This window comes from Haliotis rufescens, unplaced genomic scaffold (assembly GCF_023055435.1).
Source record: "Haliotis rufescens isolate VD_foot unplaced genomic scaffold, xgHalRufe1.0.p SCAF_2, whole genome shotgun sequence".
In the NCBI taxonomy this organism is placed as follows: Eukaryota; Metazoa; Mollusca; class Gastropoda; order Lepetellida; family Haliotidae; genus Haliotis; species Haliotis rufescens.
In genome coordinates, this window is record NW_025963890.1 from 51,553,812 (window position 1) to 51,573,222 (window position 19,411).

The following is a 19,411-nucleotide window of genomic DNA, read 5'->3' on the forward strand; positions in this document are numbered from 1 at the left end:
CGTTCTGACGTAACCTGTACTAGGATGTCCTCATCGGTAGCGAGAACTTGTATCCGATTTTAAAGAGATTGATGTAATCTAGACATGTGATTCATCATGTTTTGTTTATATTTAAAGCAGTAATTGTATATCGTTAAGCAAGTTTATCTCTGCAGCCGTTGGAAATACAGTGAACTACGGTTATAACGAACACCCTTATAACGAACTGACGGATATAACGAACTTAATTTTTAGTCCCGACTATTTGCTGTAGTTATGCTGTATATATGCTTATAACGAACTACGGTTATAACGAACTAAAATTAGTAGTCCCTATGAGTTCGTTATAACCGTAGTTTACTGTATGCAGCTACTCGCCGATGATTAATTAGCGATTTCAGCAATTCGTAATGATAAGTATAATTCTTCCCAATGTGATTAAGGTTCTAGTATATTCTCACAATGACAATCCAAAGATGTCATATGGCCAACAGAATTCCTAAGAGGAATGTGTGTAGAGCCCGATATGGGTGAACATATTTTTACAGCACACTACTGTATTGTCCTTGTATACTAACGGAAAAAAAGTAACAGTGCTTCATATGAAGATGTGTAAATGTTATGTTATAGAAAATAACACCATGATATTTGATCAGTCGTCTGATTAATGTTTTATCATAACGAATTCATTGACAAAGTCCATACCTGGTACAGAAGGCAGAGGGACACGCCCTAAAGAGGAATGGCTAACAATGTCAATATCGGGTGTGGCCACTATTTGCGTTGATACAGACGAGGCACCTGAGTTAACTTTACCGACTGATTGTGATCCTGTCGTATGCGTCGGTCAATCTCACCCCAGACATGGTCTATGGGGAGAGGTTTGGAGAAGCGACCATCAGAGGAATCCAGATGAAACCTGGACTCACCTTGGAATAGTATACTGACCTATTCTTCTGAACCTAAGATCTTGTTCTCTACACCAAGCTATACGTGCCTGACGGTGACGTGGAAGCGAAATTGGGCCTATCGGAGGACGCCGGCTCCGGATGTTGAGCTGTCTCAACTAGTTGTGTACGGTTCTGCCACTAATTCGCCTCAACCCAGGGATTTTCCTCGCTGTTAAAGTGGCAGTTTGGTATCGATTCCGTAGGTGCACCAACCGAATATGGTCCACTTGTTGACGTGACGTTCCATGTCGACGGCCGACCCGTGGCAAGTCATAAGTGTTGCTCTGTTGTACATAACGTGTTCAAAGAGATTGTGCTTCGATGAACATTAAAATATCTGGCAACTTTGTTGTGCGCCATTCCTGTCTGCAGGACACCCAGACCGCACAGACGTTGATTTTCATCAAGCCGTGGCACTCCGTAAGCGTTATTTACGGTTTAACAAACAAAATAGTTTGTAGGAACCCCTCATGGCTAATGAGTGAGTGAGTGAGTATGGTTTTACGCCGCTTTTAGCAATATTCCAGCAATTTCACGGCGGGGGACACCAGAAATCGGCTCCTGATAGCTAAACAATCGTGTGTGAGTATCATGCTCAAAACGAACACGCAAATATCCAAATCGTTCGCCATGCAGAAACAGGGCACGTGAAAATTGTGAAGGACGACCTTAAAGTCGAAGAGATACATATATTTTTATTGAAATTTATATGAAGCACAGCTACTCCGTTATTGTATGATACTGTGTCTATGTTTACATGCTACGAAAGTCAAAACATACAAATGAAGACTTGAGTCTATATCTATGTATCCACTGTAAAGGGAGGCAATTAGAGGATGAATTTCATGTTTTGTTTATATGTTCAAAATATTCTTCTGTCAGAAACCACTATTTGCCTTGGTTATCCAATGTCCATCATGATAATCACAGTTTCTGTAATCTACTCAACTCCAAAAATATCAACATTGTAAAGGCTTTGGCCTTATACTTAAATCATGTATTTAATGAGAAATAAGACTACTTGTATTTATTTTCCAGACATCACGTGACGCTGCAATTATTGTAATTGTAATTGTACTCTAGGCCACATGGCTCAAAATACTGAATAAAGAACCTTGATCTTGACCTTGATCTATGTTTCGTTTATATATGTATTCCCAAAGGTTACCCCGAACCATCGCTAGATACTACTGCACCAGGTATAAGTACACAGATAGAACCTGGTGACACATTTTAACCCAACGGAACTATAGTATTGACTTTTGTCATCCAATGGTTCATTTAACACATATTGCAGCTGCATCTGATTAACCCTGCATACCTAACACTACAGATCCACGGGAAATGGCTGGAAACTTTTACTGTTTATTTCATCATCTCGGAAGATTGGTGGTCAGGATTCCTCTGAAAGTTTCACCCGCGAAACACTTCTGCAGGTGCACCACGTGATCCAAGGCCGGTAACTCTGAACAACGAACCATCCTGGGAGTCGATCAGTGGAAATCTGGCGCTTGTAGGATGCATTTTCAGACTTGTGACATAGAGCTCGTCAAGGTTCTTTCCGCCCCAACACACAGAGGTGATTCTAGTTGCGTCGGGTATGTCCACTGTCTGCAACAGCTTTCCTGAAGAACAAATGCCATTGTACAGCTTAAGTTCACCATAGGATAAAGAAACAATATCATACAGTTTTTTTCTTCTCACAGAGTAATTAAATTCATAAAGTTCACATTCCTTTTGGACTGGAGACACTATCCGACCATTGCATGACATGTTTGATTCAATACCACTATATGATTCTCCTCGTTACAAAACAAATAAATAATAAATAATAAAGTATGTTTCGTTCCCATAATCATGTTTTCAAAGTTCGAGGGTGTGAGTCTAACTTTGAAAGAGGTATAGTATTATAGTACAGTTTGAGTGAGTGAGTGCAATATCACGGTTGGGGGACACCAGAAATGGGCTTCACACATTGTACCCATGTCGGGAATCGAACCCGGGTATTCGGCGTGACGAGTGAGCGCTTTAACCACTAGGCTACCCGACTGCCCCTAGTACAGTTTGAATGTACAATACAATACTGTCCATTTGAACCAAATACACAACCAGGGAGCATGTCTGAAGGCATCAAAGTGACTAGGTATTCTCTGTTGATTAAAATAGACAACACTTGCTGTCATCAAGTATCTAGAACTGAACTCCAAGTAACTCAAACATATATCAATGCAGAGAGGTGGCAACTTTAAGGGATGACGCTCCTTCCTTTGCCACTGTTAAGAGGTGGGCAGGGAGTTCACGGGGGAAAGAGAGAGCCTCGAAGATGATCCAAAATCAAGAAGACCTTGACCTACCACCACCGGGGAAAATGATGATACAATACATGAAGGGAGTATGGGTGATCGACGACTCACCACACGTCACATAGCCAACACAATAGACATCTCACATGAGAGAGTTGAGAACATTCTACAGAAAGCTGGGCAGAGGTTACAGCACGCGGGTTCCAAGGCTTCTGATTCCCGGTTAATCATCTGTCGTGAGATTTTACGCCGTTCTTAAGCAGATTCTGCTCATTCCGTTGAGCGAGTTGTAACCATGGATATATCTTGGGTTTACCACAATCAGCCTGAGAGTGAACAGCAGTCAAATCTGTGGACACATCTAACGTCTTATCCTCCAAAGCAGGCGAAATCTGTCCCACCTGCTTACAAAGTGATGGTTTCAGTTTTCTGGGATCCTCAAAGACTTCTATTATTATTATGTTGAAATATAGCGCATCCATCAACGCATCCATCATAGTAAGGCTCATAACATTTCAGCAAATTCGACACTATTATTTCCACAGGTGGCCTAGCCCCATTCGTAAAACAGAATGTATTCTATACGTACATATTTTGACATAATTAACTTGTGGAAAACTGAAATGGAAAGATACATGACGTAATTCCCTAATTCTTTTATTGTTACAAATATTTTGTATTTGGGATTACACTTTCTCAGTAAAGTACAAGCCCCATCCGAGATTCGAACCCACAATCTCAGTGTGAGGCACCTACTTGCCAGCACACAAAGTCAGCGATCTAACCCACTCAGACAACGAGGCTTTCACAAAAATGGAAGTCCGACAACTGGTAGTCCAGATCACGTACATTGTGTACCCCTCTGACAAGTGTACATTGGCAAGGCTCCCATGATCGTAGTCCTTTCAGAAAGTGGTCACATGTAACAAATGTTATATTTTGGATGACACTTTCTTAGTAACGTAAAAGTGCCAGTACCAATCCGGGATTCGAACCCACACTCTCAGAGTGAGGCACCTAATCGCCAGCCCACAAATTCAGCGATCTAACCCACTCAGTCACCGAGTGTTTTTCAGTCGCTGATGTAGCTCACCTGAATTTGGTTCAATTTTAGCCACACATCCGCCATTGAGGCAGGCCACCCACAGATTTCCGTCTGTGTCAGTCGTCATGCCGTCAGGGCCTATGACGTTCTCGCCGCTCAGTTCGGGGATGTCTTTGAAATTAACCACAACTCGACGACTGGCTGAAATACAGACCATACATTGACTAAAAGCACTGGTGTTAGTACATTACGAGTCATCGCCATTACCATACATGTATTTATCTTCATATTCATTGTATTTATTTAATATATTTGACAGACCTCCAGAGTATTACCTACATTACCCTATGACAGTAGGATGTTAACTATATTGCCCTGTGACAGTAGGATGTTAACAATATTGCCCTATGACAGTATGATGTTAACTATATTGCCCTGTGTTGGTATGATGTTACATGTACCTATATTGCCTGTGTCAGTATGATGTTACCTTTATTGCCTGTGTTGGTATGATGTTACCTGTATTGCCTGTGTCAGTATGATGTTACCTGTATTGCCTGTGTCGGTATGATGTTACCTGTATTGCTTGTGTCAGTATGATGTTACCTATATTGCCTGTGTCGGTATGATGTTACCTATATTGTCTGTGTAAGTATGATGTTACCTATATTGCCCTGTGTCGGTATGATGTTACCTTTAATACCTGTGTCGGTATGATGTTACCTTTAATACCTGTGGCGGTAAGATGTGACCTATATTGCCTGTGTCAGTATGATGTTACCTATATTGCCTGTGTCGGTATGATGTTACCTATATTGCCTGTGTCAGTGTGATGTTACCTATATTGCCTGTGTCAGTATGATGTTACCTATATTGCCTGTGTCAGTATGATGTTAACTATATTGCCTGTGTCAGTATGATGTTACCTATATTGCCTGTGTCGGTATGATGTTACCTTTAATACCTGTGTCGGTAAGATGTTACCTTTAATACCTGTGTCGGTAAGATGTGACCTATATTGCCTGTGTCAGTATGATGTTACCTATATTGCTTGTGTCAGTATGATATTACCTGTATTGCCTGTGTCAGTATGATATTACCTGTATTGCCTGTGTCAGTAGGATGTTACATATATTACCTATGATTTTACCTATATTGCTTGTGTCAGTAGGATGTTACATATATTACCTATGATGTTACCTATATTGATCTGTGACTGTAGGATGTTACCTTTAATACCTGTGTCAGTATGATGTTACCTTTAATACCTGTGTCAGTATGATGTTACCTTTAATACCTGTGTCAGTATGATGTTACCTTTAATACCTGTGGTGGTGTGATGTTACCTATGATGATCTTGTAACAAAGGACAGGCTAAGGAACATTGTCGAGTGATCCTCATACGTATTTCAGCCAACAGTTACAAATGTCAAGGTGACATCTCGACGCTTATTGACAGAGAATGAGGGTCAAGTCGTGTAGATTCTGGTTGCACGTTTTCTTGCCGTGCAGCGTGCCCTGAGTCACAGCGTGTACCATGAGTTATGCAATGTAGATGGTGTCAGGTGTTTTATACTGTGATCGAAGTCCTGTGTGTGTGATGTGTCTGAAATGTGCTATTTGTGCGCATGTCTTAGTACTAATGCACGGAATGTATATGTGACACACGGTGACCATACCCCTCCGTGGTCTGATGGATAGAGCGTCTGCCCGGAGATCAGAGGGTCGGGAGTTCGATCCCCTGCCCGCGAGATACCAATTGACGTTAAAAAGACGTTATGTCGTGTTAATGATGTTTACCGTTTGGTCATATTTTGACATCTTCCCGAGGCAAGAGAGTTAACTGACTTTAAAAGTTTCCAGTTTCCACCCTTGCCGATCTAGGCTGGAATTCCTGGGCTCGATCGTAGCGCCACCAGTGGCTATTACGTGTTATGTCTTTTCTATGCCTCTCCTATTGACTAATCAGATTCAACCTCTCGTATCACTTGCATTTGTTTCAAACAAAACGGTGGCGCCCAGTCAAGACGATCTGATCGATAATCAAGATCTATATTGTGATAAAACGAGTCTTACATAGCGAAGTGCATCAAATCACGTGAGCACCTTGATTAAAAACATGAAAAGATTTAGAAAATATCTGTTGACAACGAGTTAGCGGTGCACATGCTTTGTAAATCCTGCAGTCGAACGAAATCGGCATGACACTATACGAACCGGGTTCCGATTTCGGTGTTCGATTTTGATTGGACTATGCATAGACTCGTTAGTCCAGCCAAAATGTAACTCCATAATACCAGCCTAGTTCGGCAATGATGGAAACTAGACTTTTATAGTCAGTTAACTCACTTGCCTCGGGAAGATGTATTTTGACTGCCCGTATATATATTTGGATGTCGCGATACTCACATATGTTTCCCGTATCGTTGTCGTAGTCGTAGGCGTATACTTCGCGAGGTGTTGTGTCGATGAAGTACATGGTCTTGTTGTCCGGGGACCACGCCATGCCATTAGAAATGGTCAGGTTCTCCTCCTTCTTGGTGACACTTCCGTTAGTGTCCATGCAGTACAGCTTACCCTTGTTGGGCGCCAGCTGTCTGTCGATTGTACCTGAAGCGATAGATACTACATTCATAAAACATCCTTTCCCCAGTATAGTAGAAACTCTATGGCCAATCTCGTGGACCCACTTTGACATTGAATAACTGAGTGTCAACCCATCTATTGAATCTAGGGGTACCATCTTAAGTCATCAGTACTTCTGTACGTTCTTCACAGAATTATGAGGGCCCCGCTGACGTGGCTGGGTGGGAGTGTTAATACTTAACATCAACAATAGTTCAGCCATATATGGATATGAGTGAGTTAGTGAGTTGAGTTTAACGCCGCTTTTAACATTATTCCAGTTATATCACGGCGTGTCAGCTTAATGTGGGAGGAAAGCCCGAAGTGACGCAGGTCTCATTCGTTTACCACTTCGGTGCAACCCACGAGCACGGGTATGGTGCTGACAAACCTAGAAACGTAATCGGGGCAAACCGGGATTCGAACCAACAATCATAGGTTTCTGGCGTGCCCAAGGGACGCAACTCTGCACAGCGAATCGCGGCGCCTTAGACAACTGGTCCACCCGGGCCCCCATATATAGATATGAACACATTATACATCCATGAGGTGGGGTGAGGTTTAGTGACGTTTAACGTGCACATATATAGAGGTTTTAATATATAATAATATATATAATGCCGGTTTTGTAGTGCTGGCCCACTGAGAAACCATTCCGCAGTTTAAACATGAATACCCGAATCAGACAAAGTATACTGATTCCGAGCCGACCAGTCTTTGTTTTATCCCTTTAATGCCGAGAGCCAGGCAGGGTAACAACAACTACCATCTTTTAACATCTTGCGACCTTCCCCCCTCCGAGCTGACACAATATCCACGAGGCGTCGGAGGCGGTCCGTCCATAAGAAGATACGGGCCCCATCACACAGACAAAAACTATGCAGCCCATGTTTGAGGTCTGTGTATAACAATCGCGAGGGTAGGCCTGATCTACTCTACTGATCAGGATCCACTGACCTGCCCACAGCCTCCCTCTAGCGTCACACTTCCCGTCGTTCAGCTTGTTGTTCGTTCCAGGATCTACCTCCGCCAGTTTAGTCACCGCCTTCGTCTCCCAGTCCACTGATACAAACGCCTGGCCGAGCCCTGCTACCAGTCCCCCCTTGCCGCGAGGAACAACGAACCCCACATTATCGCCGACTGAAACAAGAGGAATTGATACAATACAGTTACTAAATATGTATTTAAGCCAAGAACTATTATTTTTGTATATGAATCATGTCTAACGTTCGACAAGTACAGATATATACAGACGTTGGAATAACAAGGGTTATTGCTTTTGGTAATGATGACGAGAGATATGTGTGTGTGTGTGTGTGTGTGTGTGTGTGTGTGTGTGTGTGTGTGTGTGTGTGTGTGTGTGTGTGTGTGTGTGTGTGTTTTGAATATGTTGTACTCTCGTGTGTGTGTGTGTGTGTGGGGGGGGGGGGGGGGGGGGGGGGGGGAGGTGTGGTTGGGTGGTTGAGGGTCTATGTGTATGAGAGAGACATGCAGACATTGTTTTGTATGTGTGGTTGGTAGTGTTGTAGTGTTGTGGCATTTTATAGCAATGTCATACTGTTCAATGTTGATACTCTGTCAATGTCTGACTGATACTGTTTAATGTTGATATTCCTATGTTTATGTATGACTGATACTGTTTAATGTTGATATTCCTATGTTAATGTATAGATGTTGTTTTCGCGACTTCTTGAGAATACGTGTGATGTATCTATCAACTGTACCAGCTCACCTAGATGGATGAAGTCGACTTTGCCAGTGACGGGGTCGTATCTGTGAACGTCTCCCTTGAGAATATCAACGTAGAGCAACGTCTGCGTGGCGTCGTCCCAGTGTGGACTTTCGCCGATGGTGGACGCAGCGTCCTTTAGAACCGTTTCAACCTTGTAGGACATCCTGGGTCGGTCAGACGTACAGAAGCACTTCCTTGTCTACATGCAAAGCGAACCACTGGTGATCTCATAACATAGGGCGTCAGATACTGATAGTAACATTATGGTGACAATACAAATGTATGTTTCTATTATCGATGCATAACAGCTTAAATTTGACATGGACAGACCATTCTGCAAACCCTATGGATCCCCTGTGCGTGTGTTCGTTTGTTTGTTGAATTACGTCTCAGGCAGCAGTATTCCAGACATATTCAGTCAACGAGCCTGACTACCTGATCCTATAGTCGCTTCGGTCGACAAGCTACAGCGTGTTATAATTACCGTGACCGAAATTTAACTGATTTTTATACTGTTCAAAGTTGCGTTGAACCAAACTCACTCGTACACGGATTCATAACAAAGACAGGTTAAAATCAGTGTAAAATGTCTCTAAACTTGCACATTGAAGCTGTAACAGGCAGCATACTCACCTAGCGCGTCAAAATGTCGGATTTGTCCTTGACGCTGATGGCGTGACTCGGTGCTTTCACTTGTCAAACGCTATCCTGGTCTAAGCCCTTGGCCTTGAGAATGATAACACAGATCAGACTATAATCGTATGTTATTCGCGTTTGTCCCATGTGCCGTTATCATGTTGAAGTGAAGGCCATACAGCCATATATGGGACATGCTTGCAGTGTTATGCATGACAACAGTTCTCTGCCCACCAGTGTGATTAGATAATCCCGAACAATGCTACGTTTTTTGAAACAGCATGTCATCCACGAGATGGGCACAGCTGCACTTATTTTACCGTATCTTATGATAATCTTATCGTTGTCTTCTATCACGAATGTGTTTGTGTGTTTGTTCGTTTGTTGTTTAACGCTTCACCCATCAATATTCCAGCCACATGATGGCGGTCTGTAAATAAAAGATCCTGTGCAGGACAGTCCGATGCTTAACATCATAGGCATCGATCTGCTCAGTTGGAATACGACGACATGCATCCACCATGTCAGCGAGCCCGACCACCAGATCCCGTTGGTCGCCTCTTGGGACAAGCACGGGTTGCTGAAAAAACAACTGTAACCCGGAATTTCAAGGGGGATCTGTCGGCTGATCGAAGAGCGTCGTACATGGCCATCTCTTTACAACTAATTTGACAAAAACACCTTATACAGGTGCTGATAAGTACTTAGGGAGGCAAGGCCGTAGTTAACTTCTTCTTCTTCTTTTTTTTGGGGGGGGTGGATTTTGTATAAGTATCAAGTTCAAGTTAACAGTCCCAAGGAAAAAGGTTTTAAACAAACAAAAAATCAATATCGACAAATCCGCCCATCTCCGTAAAACCTCACTCACTCACTCACTCTTAATATTACAACCTGCAAAGAAAGGACAGTAAAATAACCAGCAACAGTTATAACCAGTTGGAGAACTCTAAACATATTCACATAACACCTTGATCAGCCGGTGATTATGGTTAAGCACACAAAGGCTCGTGATTAATCTCAAGTAGCAATGCGCATACTTTTACTGATGTGATCTCACATAACACTCTGGGGAGAATGTTTGCTACGTTAGCCCCTTCGTTGGTACAATCAGGGAGGTTGTGTAAGATAAACTCCTAGGGACAATCACTAATAATTTTAGCTAGTTATTTTACTCTATCAAATTATAACCTGACCGGGGAGGTTGGGTGCCTAGTAGTTGAAGCGTTCGTTCGTCACCCCGGGTTCTATATTCGGGTTCGATTCCCCACATGGGTACAATGATTGCGTGAAACACATCTTTTTATGTGCCCCGTCGTCATATATTGAATATTGTTAAAAAACACTCACTATAACTGACATTTAAAAAATGATATAAGAATATCAACCAGAGTTAGGATTATAGTTCATATTCTCAAAATAACCCACATATCTATAAAAATAGGATTATGGGATATATAAGATTTTGTTTTTGTTTGTTTGTTGTTTAACGCCGGACTCAGCAATATTCCAGCTGTATGACGGCGGTCTGTAAATAATCGAGTCTGGACCAGCCAATCCAGTGATTGACATCATGAGCATCGATCTACGTAACTGGGATACGGTGACATGCATCAACCAAGTCAGCGAGCCTGACCACCCGATCCCGTTAGTCGCCTCTTACGACAAGAATGGGTTGCTGAAGACTATATTCTACCACGGACTCCATATGACGGCGGTATGTACATAACCAGACAATCCAGTGATTATGAGCATCGATCTACTCAATTGGGAAAATTCGATTTTTTTCGCGTAATTTCGACTTTATTCTCATTATTTCAATTATTTTCGCGAATTTTCTACATTTAATATTTGAGCAAATATTCAGATTTTAGAGACAAGCGCTGTAACGTGAAAAAACTCAAAGCAATTAATTAATAACGAGTAGAAATTCGAAATTTCGAGTTTTTAAAATAAATTTGAAATAAAAAAAAATAATCGAAATTACGAGAGAAACAAACTCGATTATTTAAGCAACGAGAAATGTACATGATTACAACAGGCTTCACATATATGTACATGATTACAACTGGCTTCACGTATATGTACATGATTACAACTGGCTTCACTTATATGTACCTGATTACAACTGGCTTCACTTATATGTACATGATTACAACTGGCTTCACTTATATAAACATGATTACAACTGGCTTCACTTATATGTACATGATTACAACTGGCTTCACTTATATGTACGTGATTACAACTGGCTTCACTTATATGTGTATGATTACAACTGGCTTCACTTATATGTACGTGATTACAACTGGCTTCACCTATATGTACGTGATTACAACTGGCTTCACTTATATGTACGTGATTGCAACTGGCTTCACTTATATGTACATGATTACAACTGGCTTCACTTATATGTACATGATTACAACTGGCTTCACTTATATGTGTATGATTACAACTGGCTTCACTTATGTGTACGTGATTACAACTGGCTTCACCTATATGTGTATGATTGCAACTGGCTTCACTTATATGTACATGATTACAACTGGCTTCACTTATATGTACATGATTACAACTGACTTCACTTATATGTACATGATTACAACTGGCTTCACGTATATGTACATGATTACAACTGGCTTCACTTATATGTACATGATTACAACTGGCTTCACTTATATGTACATGATTACAACTGACTTCACTTATATGTACATGATTACAACTGGCTTCACTTATATGTGTATGATTACAACTGGCTTCACTTATGTGTACGTGATTACAACTGGCTTCACCTATATGTGTATGATTGCAACTGGCTTCACTTATATGTACATGATTACAACTGGCTTCAATTATATGTACATGATTACAACTGGCTTCACTTATATGTACATGATTACAACTGGCTTCACTTATATGTACATGATTACAACTAGCTTCACTTATATGTACATGATTACAACTGGCTTCACTTATATGTACATGATTACAACTGGCTTCACTTATATGTACATGATTACAACTGGCTTCACGTATATGTACATGATTACAACTGGCTTCACGTATATGTACATGATTACAACTGGCTTCACGTATATGTACATGATTACAACTGGCTTCACGTATATGTACATGATTACAACTGGCTTCACATATATGTACATGATTACAACTGGCTTCACGTATATGTACATGATTACAACTGACTTCACTTATATGTACATGATTACAACTGGCTTCACTTATATGTACATGATTACAACTGGCTTCACGTATATCTACATGATTACAACTAGCTTCACTTATATGTACATGATTACAACTGGCTTCACTTATATAAACATGATTACAACTGGCTTCACTTATATGTACATGATTACAACTGGCTTCACGTATATGTACATGATTACAACTGGCTTCACGTATATGTACATGATTACAACTGGCTTCACGTATATGTACATGATTACAACTGGCTTCACGTATATGTACATGATTACAACTGGCTTCACTTATATGTACATGATTACAACTGGCTTCACGTATATGTACATGATTACAACTGACTTCACTTATATGTACATGATTACAACTGGCTTCACTTATATGTACATGATTACAACTGGCTTCACGTATATGTACATGATTGCAACTGGCTTCACGTATATGTACATGATTATAACTGGCTTCACTTATATGTACATGATTACAACTGGCTTCACTTATATGTACATGATTACAACTGGCTTCACTTATATGTACATGATTACAACTGGCTTCACGTATATGTACATGATTGCAACTGGCTTCACGTATATGTACATGATTATAACTGGCTTCACTTATATGTACATGATTACAACTGGCTTCACTTATATGTACATGATTACAACTGGCTTCACTTATATGTACATGATTACAACTGGCTTCACGTATATGTACATGATTGCAACTGGCTTCACTTATATGTACATGATTGCAACTGGCTTCACGTATATGTACATGATTACAACTGGCTTCACTTATATGTACATGATTACAACTGGCTTCACTTATATGTACATGATTACAACTGGCTTCACTTATATGTACATGATTGCAACTGGCTTCACTTATATGTACATGATTACAACTGGCTTCACTTATATAAACATGATTGCAACTGGCTTCACTTATATAAACATGATTACAACTGGCTTCACTTATATGTACATGATTACAACTGGCTTCACTTATATGTACATGATTACAACTGGCTTCACTTATATAAACATGATTGCAACTGGCTTCACGTATATGTACATGATTACAACTGGCTTCACGTATATGTACATGATTGCAACTGGCTTCACTTATATGTACATGATTACAACTGGCTTCACTTATATAAACATGATTGCAACTGGCTTCACGTATATGTACATGATTACAACTGGCTTCACTTATATGTACATGATTACAACTGGCTTCACTTATATGTACATGATTACAACTGGCTTCACTTATATGTACATGATTACAACTGGCTTCACTTATATGTACATGATTGCAACTGGCTTCACTTATATAAACATGATTGCAACTGGCTTCACGTATATGTACATGATTACAACTGGCTTCACTTATATGTACATGATTACAACTGGCTTCACTTATATAAACATGATTGCAACTGGCTTCACGTATATGTACATGATTACAACTGGCTTCACGTATATGTACATGATTACAACTGGCTTCACTTATATGTACATGATTGCAACTGGCTTCACTTATATGTACATGATTACAACTGGCTTCACTTATATAAACATGATTGCAACTGGCTTCACTTATATAAACATGATTGCAACTGGCTTCACGTATATGTACATGATTACAACTGGCTTCACTTATATGTACATGATTACAACTGGCTTCACTTATATAAACATGATTGCAACTGGCTTCACGTATATGTACATGATTACAACTGGCTTCACTTATATAAACATGATTACAACTGGCTTCACTTATATGTACATGATTACAACTGGCTTCACTTATATGTACATGATTACAACTGGCTTCACTTATATGTACATGATTACAACTAGCTTCACTTATATAAACATGATTGCAACTGGCTTCACTTATATGTACATGATTACAACTGGCTTCACGTATATGTACATGATTGCAACTGGCTTCACTTATATGTACATGATTACAACTGGCTTCACTTATATGTACATGATTACAACTGGCTTCACTTATATGTACATGATTACAACTGGCTTCACTTATATAAACATGATTGCAACTGGCTTCACGTATATGTACATGATTGCAACTGGCTTCACTTATATGTACATGATTACAACTGGCTTCACTTATATAAACATGATTACAACTGGCTTCACGTATATGTACATGATTACAACTGGCTTCACTTATATAAACATGATTACAACTGGCTTCACTTATATGTGTATGATTACAACTGGCTTCACTTATGTGTACGTGATTACAACTGGCTTCACTTATGTGTACATGATTACAACTGGCTTCACTTATGTGTACATGATTACAACTGGCTTCACGTATATGTACATGATTACAACTGGCTTCACTTATATGTACATGATTACAACTGGCTTCACTTATATAAACATGATTACAACTGGCTTCACTTATATAAACATGATTACAACTGGCTTCACGTATATGTACATGATTGCAACTGGCTTCACTTATATGTACATGATTACAACTGGCTTCACTTATATGTACATGATTACAACTGGCTTCACGTATATGTACATGATTACAACTGGCTTCACGTATATGTACATGATTACAACTGGCTTCACGTATATGTACATGATTACAACTGGCTTCACTTATATGTACATGATTACAACTGGCTTCACTTATATGTACATGATTACAACTGGCTTCACTTATATGTACATGATTACAACTGGCTTCACTTATATGTACATGATTGCAACTGGCTTCACTTATATAAACATGATTGCAACTGGCTTCACGTATATGTACATGATTACAACTGGCTTCACTTATATGTACATGATTACAACTGGCTTCACTTATATAAACATGATTGCAACTGGCTTCACGTATATGTACATGATTACAACTGGCTTCACTTATATAAACATGATTACAACTGGCTTCACTTATATGTACGTGATTACAACTGGCTTCACTTATATGTACATGATTACAACTGGCTTCACTTATATGTACATGATTACAACTGGCTTCACGTATATGTACATGATTACAACTGGCTTCACTTATATGTACATGATTACAACTGGCTTCACTTATATAAACATGATTGCAACTGGCTTCACTTATATGTACATGATTACAACTGGCTTCACGTATATGTACATGATTACAACTGGCTTCACTTATATGTACATGATTGCAACTGGCTTCACTTATATAAACATGATTACAACTGGCTTCACTTATATAAACATGATTACAACTGGCTTCACTTATATAAACATGATTACAACTGGCTTCACGTATATGTACATGATTGCAACTGGCTTCATTTATATGTACATGATTACAACTGGCTTCACTTATATAAACATGATTACAACTGGCTTCACGTATATGTACATGATTGCAACTGGCTTCACTTATATGTACATGATTACAACTGGCTTCACTTATGTGTACATGATTACAACTGGCTTCACTTATATGTACATGATTACAACTGACTTCACTTATATAAACATGATTGCAACTGGCTTCACGTATATGTACATGATTACAACTGGCTTCACGTATATGTACATGATTACAACTGGCTTCACTTATATGTACATGATTACAACTGGCTTCACTTATATGTACATGATTACAACTGGCTTCACTTATATGTACATGATTACAACTGGCTTCACTTATATGTACATGATTACAACTGGCTTCACTTATATAAACATGATTGCAACTGGCTTCACGTATATGTACATGATTACAACTGGCTTCACTTATATAAACATGATTACAACTGGCTTCACGTATATGTACATGATTACAACTGGCTTCACTTATATGTACGTGATTGCAACTGGCTTCACGTATATGTACATGATTACAACTGGCTTCACTTATATAAACATGATTGCAACTGGCTTCACGTATATGTACATGATTGCAACTGGCTTCACTTATATAAACATGATTACAACTGGCTTCACTTATATGTACGTGATTGCAACTGGCTTCACGTATATGTACATGATTACAACTGGCTTCACTTATATAAACATGATTGCAACTGGCTTCACGTATATGTACATGATTGCAACTGGCTTCACTTATATAAACATGATTACAACTGGCTTCACTTATATAAACATGATTACAACTGGCTTCACTTATATGTACATGATTACAACTGGCTTCACGTATATGTACATGATTACAACTGGCTTCACGTATATGTACATGATTACAACTGGCTTCACGTATATGTACATGATTACAACTGGCTTCACGTATATGTACATGATTGCAACTGGCTTCACGTATATGTACATGATTGCAACTGGCTTCACTTATATAAATATAAATTAAGCCTGTAAATTTAAGGTTTGGTTTGTTGTTTTACGTTGCATTCAGCAATATTCAAGCTATATTGCGGCGGTCGGTAAATAATCGAGTCTGGACCAGACAATCCAGCGATTCACATCATGAACATCGATCTACGCAATTGGGATCGATGACATGCATCAACCAAGTCAGCGAGCCTGACCACCCGATCTCGTTAGTCGCCTTTTAGGACAAGCATAGTCGCCTTTTACGGCAAGCATGGGTTGCTGAAGATCTATTCTACCCCAGGTCTTCACGGGTCTGTAAATTTAAGAATTACTGAAGACTTTGATAGGCATTTAGAAAAACATTGAATACATGACACTCTTTTGTGGATATTTTTCGTTTATCCTTTGTAACGTCGGAGCAGACATCAAAGGCCGTAAAAACAATTAAGATTCCCCTTTTTTAGTGAACGAATAACCACGAAGAAAGCACTAACCTGTTAAAATTGCCACTTGTTTGGAAGATGTTGGATTGTTGTGTTTGTCTCAAACACACGAGGAACTTGGGACAGCCTCCGAAACATGCTTCATGCGAGTAGATACTGTGTATTGTCTACTGTCTGCAGTCTACTGTTGCTACCATCCACGTGCTCCGGAATACCTTGGGCGTATTCTGTCTGGTGCCTAGATTTGTTTAACGCCGTTATTTTAGTACCCCTGTGATCCCAAACAAATCCAATCTCATTCAAATCCGTTCTTAGACCTCGTTATCGCTAAACAAAGATCTGAGGACATCCCATTACGGGTTACGTCAGAACGACCTTTCGCGAACTTTGACCGACCACTGAAACGTCCAACAAAAATTCGACATCAGCAAGCAGGTTTCTCGAGCTTTACAGCACTCGTTTTAACCTGGTGACCTCCTTATCAGACTACGCATGGAAAATATGTTTACACAGTTCTCGATTAAAATTTTGAAAACTGAACATGTTCATGCATGGTGCATTATTTGGATCTTTACGAGTTTGTTGGGAGGTGCAAGATACTCACATACTTATTAAGACTTGTGTTTAACCATACATAACGCTTACGCAATGCCACAGCTTGCTGAAAATCAACGTATGTGCACCTTGTGTGTGCTGCAAACAGGAATGGCGCAAAACGAATTTACCAGACATTAAAATGTTCATCGAAACACAATATCATCTCTTGCACATATGGTACAAATCAAAATGGGGAATTGCATCGGACATCACTGGTGTCACTGATGCGTCAAATTTGGAATTGGCCTCCACATGTCATCTACTGAGGCCTTGGATGTTGAAACTCTGATCAAACACGTTTTGAGCAAAACTCGTATGACGGTCTTTTAAATGTTCGTACGTGCAGAAAGAGGATGCTCAACTAAGCCTCAAAATTTGTGAAATTGCTGGAGCTTTGGCTGGACATGAAAGGTACCGGCATTTTCAGCTTCCAAGCAGTTACGGAAAAACCTAAGCGCCACTCCTGTATTTTCATATATCCTGAACATTTAAAAAAACGTTGGAATATGACATTAATCTCATCTCATATCAAAGACACCACGGATGCCCGATTAAAAAAGGAACACCGTACATGTATGTCATCATTGATAGTTACAGGTTCACATGGTATGAAAAGAAGCACATTATGCACTAGGAAGGGTGCTCTAATAGCTATTGACTTGGAACAGTTACAAAAATACGGTATTTAAAACTATGACTGATGACAGAAAGGGTTTTATGTATGTGGAAGATAATGTGCCGAACACGTCTCCAGGTGTATCCATGTACACAGCACACCAATCCATTTCGGCAGTAGCTGGTTGGAGAACAACAGTTGGTATCATCAGTAGTTGATGGTGATCCACGAACATGCTTCTGATGGACATAAAGTCGGCCTCGTACAGCGGACTCTGCTTTTAGATATTCTGGCTTCAATTTCATCATTACTTTCTTCACGTTTTTGTCCAAAGGAATTTGTTTTGGCTGATAATCAAGACTGATTATTCTCTGCCGTTGACATTTTGAATTTGTACTTTTTGTATGGAAATAGTTTTATTGCTTGTATTTATTCAAATACTACAACCAGACATGTAAAAGAAAGTTTGGAAAAAGACCATGTCATATGCATGCAGGTTTACATAGTTATATAGATGACTAAACGAGTCCCCGTCAAACACCGTTTCTATTAGGAGTGTATTCATTTTCAAAACGTATCTAACGAGCTTAAGGGAGATACGTATTGAAATACGTTAGATTGTTTAGAAGAAATGATAAGTGTTTTAAAACCATTTTCATAATGGTCTAAACAGTATTGTTATAAAACGGTTAAAAGTATCATGCCCCATTCAAACAAAGGGGAAATATGTTAGTGTTTGCAGTACCATTCGGCTGATAGCCAATTTCACAGTGAATACAACCAATTCATACAATGCGTGCTCAAGCACAAAAATATTTAGCTTAATGTGATATTGTTAAAACATATATATATATATATATATATATATATATATATAGCTGGTGTCCCTTAGCTCGATGATAATGCCC

General features: G+C 39.5%; 1 protein-coding gene across 2 annotated transcripts; it reads right to left on the minus strand.

Annotated features, from left to right (window-relative positions):
- Positions 1-1,606: 1,606 nt before the first annotated feature.
- LOC124114368 (regucalcin-like) lies at positions 1,607-17,559 on the minus strand. Of its 2 annotated transcripts, XM_046474908.2 has the most exons (7): positions 17,342-17,559; positions 9,268-9,360; positions 8,635-8,833; positions 7,860-8,042; positions 6,687-6,887; positions 4,326-4,478; positions 1,607-2,554 (listed from the first exon to the last, which is right to left on the minus strand). In XM_046474908.2, the coding sequence occupies exons 3-7, from the start codon at positions 8,795-8,797 to the stop codon at positions 2,343-2,345; spliced, it is 912 nt and encodes a 303-aa protein (XP_046330864.2). In that variant the 5' UTR covers positions 8,798-8,833; positions 9,268-9,360; positions 17,342-17,559; the 3' UTR covers positions 1,607-2,342. The 2 variants fall into 2 exon arrangements, with proteins under 2 accessions (XP_046330864.2, XP_046330863.2); XM_046474907.2 differs by lacking the exon at positions 17,342-17,559 and having other exon boundaries at positions 9,268-9,407.
- Positions 17,560-19,411: the final 1,852 nt, after the last annotated feature.